Source organism: Hippichthys cyanospilos, chromosome 11, assembly GCF_059441005.1.
Source record: "Hippichthys cyanospilos isolate Australia breed blue-spotted pipefish chromosome 11, RoL_Hcya_1.0, whole genome shotgun sequence".
NCBI lineage: Eukaryota > Metazoa > Chordata > Actinopteri > Syngnathiformes > Syngnathidae > Hippichthys > Hippichthys cyanospilos.
This window is the reverse complement of record NC_142379.1, coordinates 345111-356103: the sequence shown is the minus strand read 5'-3', so window position 1 is coordinate 356103 and position 10993 is coordinate 345111. Positions and strand designations below refer to the sequence as shown.

Below are 10993 nucleotides of genomic sequence, written 5' to 3'. Positions count from 1 at the left end.
ATTATTAGCGATATTAGCATCGTCGGCATAAAAGGCTTTTGAAGTTAGCGACGAAAAAAAACTCGGTTCGGCTACGGGCGCGGACGAAAGACATTCGTGCCGCTGGCACCGTTGAGAAAAAAGCTATGCTTTGCCACGAGCGTTTTTCAAACAAAAAGCGTTTCGCAACCGGCATCCGTGAAAAAAGGCTCGAAAAACGTTTTGCGGTCAGCGTCGATGACAAGCGTCGTAGCGCGATCAGATCGGCGTTTCGCTGCGAGCGTAAAGGGGCACAAAAAGACGCTTTGGCTACGAGCGTAGTTGAAAATCCAGCATCGACTAAGACCATCGCTACGAGCGTGGAAAAGCGCTTTTGCCATAGCGTCGACATTGCTACGAGCATCCGCGAAAACTCCCACATTGACGATGCTTCGCTATCGGCGTTTTTGAAAGAAAAACGTTTTTGCAATGAGCATCGAGGAAGAAAAGCAAATTCGCGTCGGTGAAAGTCGTTTGCGACGAGCGTCGGTGAAAATGCGCAATGCGCTGCCTTTCTTTCCTTTTCCGAAGCAATCGAAGAAGACCGAAAGGCGGCGGTGGTCGCAGAGGGACGCCGACACGATGACTCGATTTCTCGGCTTCATTTCGCATTCTCGCTTCCGTCTTCTTCTCGGAGTCGCTCGCTCAACTCTCCGAACTTTCAATCGGATATGACGCGGTGGCTCGATAGGACCGGCGCCGGCCGTTCGGAGCTCGGATAGATGCCTTCAGTTCATTTCACCATATATTCAACCGCGACGGAATGGATTACTCTTCGAGGAGGCCGTCCGCCATTTTCACCTTGTTGTCGTTTTTTAAGCGCGCAAGTTCCATACTGTATAATAACATTTGACATTTTTAAATCGAGGATTTAGAAGCCCTATCGTCTACCGAGTCTCAGAGCCGAAACATCCGCACGTTCAATAACGTTCGTTGCCAATCGTCCGCCTAGGTAAAGTCCAAAAAATGTCGCGAGGGTTAAGCCAAACTTTAGTGCCCTTTTCTCGCACCGACATATTCATCGTGACAAAAAGTATATTTGTTACTCTTCAGCCACGCTGAGGTTTACAAACTAAAACATTTTCTCGTGACAAACTGGGTCAATTTCCCCTGCCACACATTTACTGATCAAATCAAGCTCTTTGACGATGAGGTGAATTTTGTGGGTCCGTTTGTCAAAACGACCACATCTTGAAAAAGATACCAAACCGCTTTGAATCGATTGAGTCGTTGCACTGTTTCATGAACGCGTTCACATTTTTTAATATCAAACAAAATGAAACCGACACAGAACGATGTCGTTTCGCTGTCACAACTCAAATGATATCGCCGCAGTCAAACACAAAAATATGTCATTTCACTGTCACCACTCAAATGATATCACGGACCCTCCGCAGTCAGGCCACAGAGCCCCGGGGGTCCACGGACCCCACTTTGAGAACCGCTCTTCCACTGACAAAGAAATGCAACCTGTTGCTGTCGGAATGAGAACTTTGAGCCGTAACGATAAAATCCGAATCCCGCTTGAGTCGTAGCTCCAGTTCGCCTTTTCACTCCCACCCAAATCTTCCGACCCGGAAGAAAGCCCGGAAGTGCATCGGACAACACACACACACACACACACACACACAGGAACTGACAGGGTCGCATGCACGACATGGCATAGCAAGTGTGTGTGTGTGTGTGTGTGTGTGTTTTATTTTCGTTTTCCCCGTAAAGTGTCGACATGATGTCTAACACGGCGAGAAGCGGAGACTTGATTCACCTGAACGTTGGCGGGAAACGGTGAGCCGGAAACATTCGCCGGATGTCGGCCGGCCGGCGTTAGCATTTAGCATCAAGTGACGTCCCGACGCGCTTGTAAAACAGCAGCGTAGACATTTGTTGCTCGCAAGCAGAATGAGAAGGAAGTGAGAAATAGTGTGCGGAAGTTCTGAGCGCTCGACCGAATATCCCGGCGTCCGACAGTGGAACTCGGGCGAACGCTATTCGAATAAGCTCGTTCGCGCGTCGGATCGTATTCTGCGTGAGGCTCGGTCTGGCCCGACGTTGATTTGATCCTCTCCTCATCTCCTGATCTCCTCCTCTCCTCTCCTCATCTCCTCTCCCTCTCCCCTTCCCTTCCCTCTCCCCTCCTCTCCCTCTCCCCCCCCCCCCCCTCTCACGCTGTATTTGGTCGACAGGTTCAGCACCTCCCGACAGACGCTCACGTGGGTTCCCGACTCCTTTTTCTCCAGGTGGGCGGACGAAACAAACGCACCCGCGCACTGCCTTAAATGTCCAACGTTTCATTTACCAATCGCTGAAATACGTGCGACTTCGAATGAAATCCCAATTCGTCCCCAAGTAATTCAGCGGCAAATTCGAAGGGACACCGTGTAAGATAGAGAGCCTGTCTTTTTCATTTCGGACGGCAGGAGGTGCTGCGTTCACCGTCGTCTGTAGCTCGAGCAAACGGACGAGTGCCACCCCCCACGTAATCTCATTTCATGAGAACCGGACCTATGATTATATTTCACACATACCGTTGGTCACTAAGAAGACACGTATTTGCAAGTTTTGGACATTTTCAACCATTTCTTCCTTTTCATTGAAGAAATCTCACTCGGCGTCCCGCTCCGCTTGGGGCGACGCTTTTTTGGAACTCCCGATTTATGCTTTCAATTGACTCGTTGGAGCATTTCTCTAAAATTCCTTTGTTTGCACGTTTGACAAATCGTGAGGAATCTGCCGATTGCTCGGTCGGCCCGGAATAGTCCGAGCGGCGCTACTGTACGCAACGACGTCTTAACCGTCGCGCCGCTTTGTTTTCAGTCTTTTGAGCGGGCGCATCTCCACCTTAAAGGACGAAACCGGAGCCGTAAGTTCGTCCGTCCCGGCCGCGCGCCCAACGCCTCTCCCGCCCAACGCCTCTCCCGCCCGGCCTCAGATCTTCATCGACAGAGACCCTTCCCTGTTTGCGCCCATCCTCAACTTCCTGCGGACCAAAGAGCTGCGCCCGCGCTCGGCGGGCGTGCGCGCGCTCACGCACGAGGCCGAGTTCTACGGGATCGCGCCTCTCGGTGAGCCGCTCGAGCCGTCGGAGTCCCTCCCTCCCTCCCTCCCTCCCTCTTGGGAGAAGCGCTCCCCCGACCTTCCCCGACGAAAGAAGGTGGCGGCGTTTCCCCATAAAAACTACTTTGATCGAGCGGGGTGTTTCCAATAGGAGAAAGCCGCGTTCGGGTTCGAAAGAAAACGAAAACGGCTCGACTTCCTCTCGCGCCTTACCCGAGACATTTGACGAGGGAAGCCGGGCGAAAAGTTTTGCGGAAGGCTCCGCGGGTACCGATCGGTGCTGATGGCGCGACTGTCGTGTTGTGTTCAGTGCGCAAGCTGCAGCTGTGTGACGAGTTGGACCGCTCCTCCTGCGGAAACGTGCTCTTCAACGGCTACCTGCCTCCGCCGGGTAAAGCTTGACGTAGCCGCGGTGCCGTCGACGTTTTCAGTCATAACGACGCGGCGGAATTATGGCTCGCGTCCGCCATCGTACGCCTCGGCCGCCGGACAAAAATCTGGCGGGCCCGCCCAAAGTCGCTTGGGTTTGCCGTCTGCTATTTGCCGACTTGCTTTTTCTTGGGCAGCGCACCCGGCCAAGCGTCGCAACCGTCGCAGCGTGGCCGGGTCCCAGTTGGCGGCGGGTCGGGCGCCGGTGCGACGCAGCAACACCATGCCGCCGAACCTGGGGAACTCGGGCGCGCCGAGCAGAGTGGAGGAGAGGGCGCCCGGAGGTGGGCGCGGCGCGGCGCCGGAGCCGGAGCCGGAGCGCCCGCCGAGGAAATCGCCCTTTACGGCTCCCTCGTACCGATCCCGTAGGTCCGGCGCCGCGGGATCCCGGCGTGGTCCGGATCATCCGCGGCCATCACAACTGGATCGCGGTGGCCTACTCTCAGTTTGTGGCGTGTTACAGGTGCGCAAAGCTCCATTGGAAAGTCACCCGAGACGCTGTCTTTCTCAACTCGGCCGCCCGTGCGCGCTCTGACGTCTGTCGCGGCACCGCTTAAGTCTTCTTCCGCCAAAATGAGTCGCCGCAGTATTAGTGACTGCGAGTCACGCCTTTTCATCCATGGAAATCCATGCCGGCCGCCTCATTCGTTCCGGTCCGGGAAAAGTGCGCGTTTGACATCTACGGTATATCCGCGGGAGGCGACCCCCGCCGAGTGCCGGCTATTTTTCGAGAAGCCGACTGCGGCCGGAGCTGTTTGTTTTTGTTTTTTGCCTTATTTTGTTGTCGTCGTCGCAAGCCCCGCAGAATATTTGGACGGAAGGCCTTCGCGCCCAGTCCCCCCCCCCCCCCAGTTTCTCGACAGGCGTCTTCCACGCGGGGGCGGCTCGGCCGATAGCGCGTCCGCCTCGCGGTTAACGGGACCCGCGTTCAAACCGGCCGGGCTTCGGCCTTCCCGTGCTTCCGCCGTTTGGCAGGGTGAAGGAATCCAGCGGGTGGCAGCAGGTCTTTACCTCCCCTCGCCTGGACTGGCTGATCGAGCGGGTGGCGCTCAACGCCAAGGTGATGGGCGGCTCCCTGGGGGACAACGACAAGATGGTGGCCGTGGCCTCGGGAAGCGAGATCATCCTCTGGTCCGTCCGCCCGGACGGCGACGGCAGCGAGATCGGTGAGCGCCGGAGAGACGGCCGGGCGCGAGCCTTCCCCCGAGACGGACGTCCCTCCCGACGCCGGCTTTTTCAGGCGTCTTCGGTCTGGACGTGCCGGTGGAGGCTCTCTTCTTTGTGGGTAACCAGCTGATCGCCACCAGTCACGCCGGGAAGGTGGGCGTGTGGAACGCCGTCACCAAGCACTGGCAGGTGGGCGTCGGGACAGGTCGCGGGACCGCGCTCGCGTCGGCGCCGCCCAATGTTTTCGTGGCCGGCTTTTATCGTGGCCCGCGCGCGAATGAATTTCTTCCTCTGTCGGCTTCCCCCAAAGTGAAGCTCGGCCATGCGCGCAAAGTGAGCGTTTGGCCCGCTTTTGGCCCGCTTAGTCGAAGCCGCCAGCGTATTTCGCTTTTGCGGCACCCCGAACTTATCGAAGAACCGGAACGACGTAGACTTTCAAACGGCGACGGAGGCGACGGCGCCCGGCACGGCTGGACTTCCAAAGTCCAGACCTATTTTTGTTCCTTATCTCCTCATTCTTTATCCTCAAAGCGCGGCGCTTTCCTACCACCTACGGAATTCTTGTTGACCGACTTTTAGCAGCCGCGCGCCGCCGACGTTTTGGCCGCGACGAGCGCTTCAATGGAATTTTTCTGGCGCGGCCGACAGAACCAGGACGTGGTCCCCATCAGCAGCTACGACACGGCCGGATCTTTCCTCATCTTGGGCTGCAACAACGGATCCATCTACTACATCGGTAAAGGGCCTAGACTAGACGGCGCGTCCCACCGCCCCGGAACTCGCCGACCGGAACTCGCGGCCTTCCTCCGAGCTCCGAGACGGGCCGTCGGGAAGCGCGGCGGGCCGCGTAGGCAAAGTCAACTTGTCGGCGCCGTCGTCCTTTCAGACGTTCAGAAGTTTCCTCTGAGGATGAAGGACAACGACCTGCTGGTGACGGAACTTTATCGCGACCCCGCCGAGGACGCCATCACCGCGCTCAGCGTTTACCTCACGCCCAAAACCAGTACGGCCGCCGCTTTCCCCTTTTCCTCAAAACCTTTTCGCCGTCGGAGAGTGCGCCCGCGCGACGCGTACGCTCCCGAGCGGGCGTATCGCGGCCTGGCGCCGAGGAAGGCCCGCGCGATCGGCTCCGCTTTTAGGCTTCGTCTACTCGGTCTTCTACTGGACGGGGCTTTTTGTTTGAAGCCGAACCGGAGAGAGTGCGATGCGTGTTTTCGGAGGTTGAACCCTTTCTGTTTGCGAGCGGGATGACGACGGGAGCGGGCGACCGCGACGGAGGAGGGGCGGGGCGCGGATCCCCAACCGGACGGGGCGCGTTAACGGGCGCGCTCGTCGCCCTCGCCAGGCGACAGCGGCAACTGGATCGAGATCGCCTACGGGACCGGCTCCGGGGCCGTGCGGGTGATCGTGCAGCACCCGGAGACGGTGGGCTCGGGCCCGCAACTCTTCCAGACCTTCTCGGTCCACCGCAGCCCCGTCACCAAGATCATGCTGTCCGAGAAGCACCTCATCTCGGGTAAGGCGGCGGCGCGCGGCGGCGGCGCGCGCCGCCCTCCTCCCGCGCTGACGCGGCGCGCCGCCCGGCAGTCTGCGCCGACAACAACCACGTGCGCACCTGGACGGTGACCCGCTTCCGGGGGATGATCTCCACCCAGCCGGGATCCACGCCGCTCACCTCCTTCAAGATCCTCAGCCTGGACGAGGCGGACGGGCAGGGGGGCTGCGGCGCCGGCACGGAGATAGGTCAGCCCGGCCGCGCGGCGGTGCCCTCGGGCGGGACGGGGCTAACGGACGTCCTTCGCCCTCGGGCGGGACGGGGCTAACGGACGCCCTTCGCCGACGGCAGGGCCGTACGGCGAGAGGGACGACCAGCAGGTCTTCGTCCAGAGAGTGGTCCCGGACACCGACAGACTCTACGTCAGGCTCTCGTCCAACGGCAAGAGGTGAGCGAACGTCGGCCGGACGTTTGACTCGTACGGCGCTCCCGCCGGCTCCCGTGCTCGAAAGCGCCACCCCCGGGAATGCTCGCGGCGCTCGGGTGTCGCTCCGGTTGCGCAAACAGTCAAGGAAGCGAGAGACGTTCGAGGGACAAAACGGCCAAGTCGATGACAGCTCTTACCTTAGGTACCTTAGGTACTCAAAGCGCTTTCCACTAACTGGTCATTGACCTACCGATGACGCAGCATCAGGAGCGACTGGGGGTTCGGCGTCTTGCGCAAGGACGCTCGGACACGGTCTCGACGGTCGGGGGATCCGACCCGCGGCCTTTGGGCCGGGAGACGACCGCTCTACCGCTAAGCCGCGCCGCCTCCCGTTAGCTTTCCCGGTCTAGGGTTAGGGTTCCCCGTCTTTGTCCGAAGACGGGCGCGGAAGAAAGTCCTTTGTCGTCTTTCGAAGAAAGAGCGTTTATTTCAAGCGAAGCCGATCGGCGCGCGCCAGACGAAAGGCTCGATTCGTCGTTGCGCCTGAGAAAAAAGGCCAGAGCTCTAACGGGCGGGCGTCAGGGTGTGCGAGGTGCGCTCGGTGGACGGCACGTCCATCACGGCGTTCGTGGTGCACGAGTGCGAGGGCTCCAGTCGGATCGGCTCGCGGCCCCGCCGCTACCTGTTCAGCGGCCACGCCAACGGGAGCATCCAGATGTGGGACCTCACTACCGCCATGGAGATTGCCGGCAAGGTGGACATCCGAGGTCAGGCGCCCGCTTTCCCGCCCGCCGCCGTCCCGCCGTCCCGCCCGCCGCCGTCAGCCCGGACAGCTCCGACCGCTCGTCTCGCAGCGCTGGGCGGGCCCACGGAGGAGGAGCTGCTGGAGCTCTTGGACCAGTGCGACCTCGCTCTCACCAGGACTCCCGACAGCACGCCCGGGACCTCCACCTGCAGGTACGCTTTTCTTCATCTCCTTTGGTCCGGAACGCCATCAAAGGGGAGTTGAGACGACGAGGCCGCTTCGGCCTCAAACGGGAGAACGAATCTACCGCGCTCGAATTCCATTATCGCAAAAGAAAGGACGACGGGAACCCGACCCGCGTGGCTCGTTATGCGATCGGAGGACATTTCGCCAGGCCTTTCTCACTAGATTGATAGTCCCGAGGCCAAATCTAGAAAAAGCGCGCACGCCCTGAAAGGACCTTTTCTTTTGCACCAAATTCAATCTAAATTGAAAGGGTTCAAATGGAATTGTGTGTCATCGGTTTCATCGCCGCCTCTCGCGACCTCGGGAACATTTGTTTGAACAAATAGTCACATTTGTTTGAACAAATAGTCACATTTGTTTGAACAAATAGTCACCGTTTATCACGGGACGACTTTGTTAGCGTAACCTTTTTGCCGCGCTACGTGAACACTTTTCCAAAAGAATAGCTAGTCCTCTTCTAGTTCCCGTATTTTTATCGAGCCGTTCAAGCCTTCCGCTCGCGGAAAAGACCGGTGACGGGGGACGAGCGCGGATATCCGACATTTGGCGAGCGGCGGAACGATACGACGGGGCCCGCGTAACCCGGGGCGGCGCGTGTGCAGCCTTTCTTCAGGTTTGGATCGAAGCGCCGCTTGCGGAGGGGGAGGAGGAAGAGGAGGCGGCGGCGCCGGCGCCGGCTCCGGCTCCTCTCTGTGCGGAAGTCTTCCTCGCCAAGCCTCCCGAGAGCCGTTCCCGTCCTCTGCGGCGCCGCCCTCCCTGGCCCCGCTCCCCCACGGGCCCCGCCGCCTCCCCGCTCCCAGCCCGCGCCCCCGCCGCTACGCCGAATGCGGAAGCCGGCGCGATTGCGGCGGCTGGACGCGCGGGGGCGCTTTCGCCGAGCGCCGCCAGGAGCCGGCCGAAGGCCCGGAGGCCGCCGGGCGCGGTCCGGCCGCGTGCGGCGAGTCGGAGGCGCGCTCGGGCCGGAGGACGCCGGCCCCTCGCCGCCACTCCGCCGGGGCGCCCTCGTCGCCGCCGTGCCGGAGCGCCGCGCCCCTCGCCGCCACCTCCCCGACTCTCTCGCCGACGGCCGCCGCCGCTTCGCCCCAAAGTCCGCCCGGCGCGGATCGCGGCGCCTCCCCGCCGACCAACCCCAAGCCGCACATGAACGAGACCAGCTTCTGACAAGCGCGCGTGACACGCGAGTGACGGAGCAGCTTCCGAAAGCCGGGGTGACGGGAAGCGGCCGCCCGGGTCGCCGCGGTGACCGCGGTCGGCGCCGACGCGGCCCGTCAAACGAAAGGCCCCCCCCCCCCCGCCTACGCCGCCCGCCGACATCGCTAACGGCTAGCAACGAGTCTTTGGCGCCGTGACGGATAACGCCGAACTCATATGAACGTACCGTACTTAACTCAGATTTCCTCCCTCTGTTTTGTAAAAAAAAAAAAAAATACCAAAAAGCATTGTTTTGTCGTTGCAAAAAAAAGAAAGGGAAAATACCATCTTCGTGTCTGAAACCAGAACTGTGGAAAATGAGAACGCGAGATAAACGTGACCCGCTGACCTTTTTTTTTTTTTTTTTTTTCCTCCCTCTCTTCACTCACTGGATCTTAACCTGTCAGAATGCCCGTTGTTTCCTTTGTCCGGATGCATGAAAACACGAAAGACGTTTTGTGTTTGTCGAGCAAAGAGGCCCCTTTTCCATACAGAGTTTGCGCCGGTACGAGCGCCTGCACGTGTTGTTTGACGGAGAAGGAACAAGTGAAAAAAAAGAAGAAACGGTCAGAAGAGACTTCCGCCAAAGGTGCGTCAGCCCGCCGCGCCCCTTCCCGCTCACGCAAACCTCGTTCGACCCGCTATTTGGCCTCATCTTTTGGAGCCGCTCTCTTTCTTCGTCCCGCTTTCAGGCCTCGCCGAAGAGAGCGTTCCGAGACGCGTTTCGAGGAACCGACGATCGCGGACCAAAATTGCATTCTTTCTCCGATTGGCTCTCGGCCGGCAAATCTAAGGTAGAAATGTGTCCGTTTTATCAGTCCGTTCGCCCTCTGCGATACTTCGTTTAACTTGTAATGTACGCGACAGATGAAATTTAGACAAAGCGATAGCAAAGGACGCGGCCGCGTCCGTCTTCAACGTCGTCCTGGACCCGCTCGTCGTCGGGGACGGCACGAATGAAAGAATGAATAAATAGGTGGGCCCACGGCCAAACCAATCAATAAATCGCCGGTAAATACATAGACAAAAATGACCTGCCCCTCAAAGTATGCTCTTGTCCAACTCGTTTTCAAGCAGTGCGGTGAAGCGCAACGGAAATAAAAGCCAATCAAACGGTGCTGCGGCGTCTGACTTTGGGCGCCGCCCACGTACCGACACGCACGCCACCGCGGACCGAGTCCGTTTTGAAAGAAACGCCAGACCGGGTCGGCGGCGAGGGCGCGGAAGGCGTTATCGCAGCAAAGACGGAAAGGATTTTGAGCTGGATGGGCGGCGGAAAGGATTTTGAGCCGGAAGGGCGACGTCTTGCGCGGGACGCCGTTTTTGCCCTCGTCGAAACGACGACCGGGGCCGAGTGCTTTCCGAAGTCCGTCGTCGTCGTTCGGGACGAGAAACGACGTGGGAAGACTTTGATTTCACTCGGGTTAATGTTACTTCTTGTCCGCTGCTCTCGCGCGGTTTTCGGGTCAACGTTTATTCCGCTCGTATTAAGAAAGCATTTTATCCGTCTGCTGTTGAGTGATTTCTATCCACTGCGGACGTCGCTCGAGCAACCCCCAAATTCTATTGGAAGACGGGCCTCTTCAGAACTACGTCAGAAATGTGACGAGGGAATAGAAATACGTTAGGAATGCAAAGTCTCCAACGAGTTCCTCCAGTGAGTTGCCCGCCTGCGAGGGGTTTTCAATTCCAGCTGCTATCAGTATTTACTGCCGCAATAGCAACACAGTACCGTGTCTCGGTGTGCGTGTGAGAGACTTCTTTTTCGTGTGTGCGCTAAACCGCTGTTTGTCGTGAGCCCCGCCCCCGCCCCGCCCCGCCCCGCCCCCTTTCCGTCATCGTCAAGCCGCCGTCGTATTTTTGCAACCTTCCGCCACCGCTAGAAGACGTCGTTTGACTTTTTTTTTTTTTTCGGGTGCTGAATTGCTGCCTGGACTCACGCTACCGGGATGATTTTTTTCTGTTTATTTACACTGAGCGTTAACATCATGTTCGACAGTTACGCGGCAAATAAGTGGAACACGGAAATAAGACCAGCTATGTTCAACCCGAGGCTCTAGATCCCATCATGTATAATATCCGCCATTTTTTGAAATGCGGGGGGGGGGGGGACAGGAGTGCAATCGACAATGGTGTCCACCGTTTAGCATTACCGTGACATGCCCTACAACTAGAAGACGAATTTCAGTGGCCACTGACTTTGAGGACTTGTTCTCCTTTT

At 58.6% G+C, this 10993-nt stretch overlaps 1 protein-coding gene across 4 annotated transcripts; it reads left to right on the top strand.

Moving 5' to 3' along the window:
- Positions 1-1643: 1643 nt before the first annotated feature.
- shkbp1 (SH3KBP1 binding protein 1) lies at positions 1644-8903 on the top strand. 4 transcript variants are annotated; one of them, XM_088426868.1, is made up of 17 exons: positions 1644-1803; positions 2202-2255; positions 2833-2878; positions 2948-3080; positions 3383-3463; positions 3639-3785; positions 3871-3964; positions 4477-4667; positions 4742-4857; positions 5317-5404; positions 5555-5671; positions 6014-6184; positions 6256-6411; positions 6515-6611; positions 7173-7357; positions 7445-7547; positions 8184-8903. In XM_088426868.1, exons 1-17 carry the CDS (start codon positions 1745-1747, stop codon positions 8740-8742), a joined length of 2397 nt encoding a protein of 798 aa, XP_088282994.1. In that variant the 5' UTR covers positions 1644-1744; the 3' UTR covers positions 8743-8903. The 4 variants fall into 4 exon arrangements, with proteins under 4 accessions (XP_088282994.1, XP_088282993.1, XP_088282995.1 ...); XM_088426867.1 differs by having other exon boundaries at positions 7173-7547; XM_088426869.1 differs by lacking the exons at positions 2202-2255; positions 2833-2878; positions 2948-3080 and having other exon boundaries at positions 1666-1803; positions 3383-3543; positions 7173-7547.
- The last annotated feature ends 2090 nt before the right edge of the window (positions 8904-10993 follow it).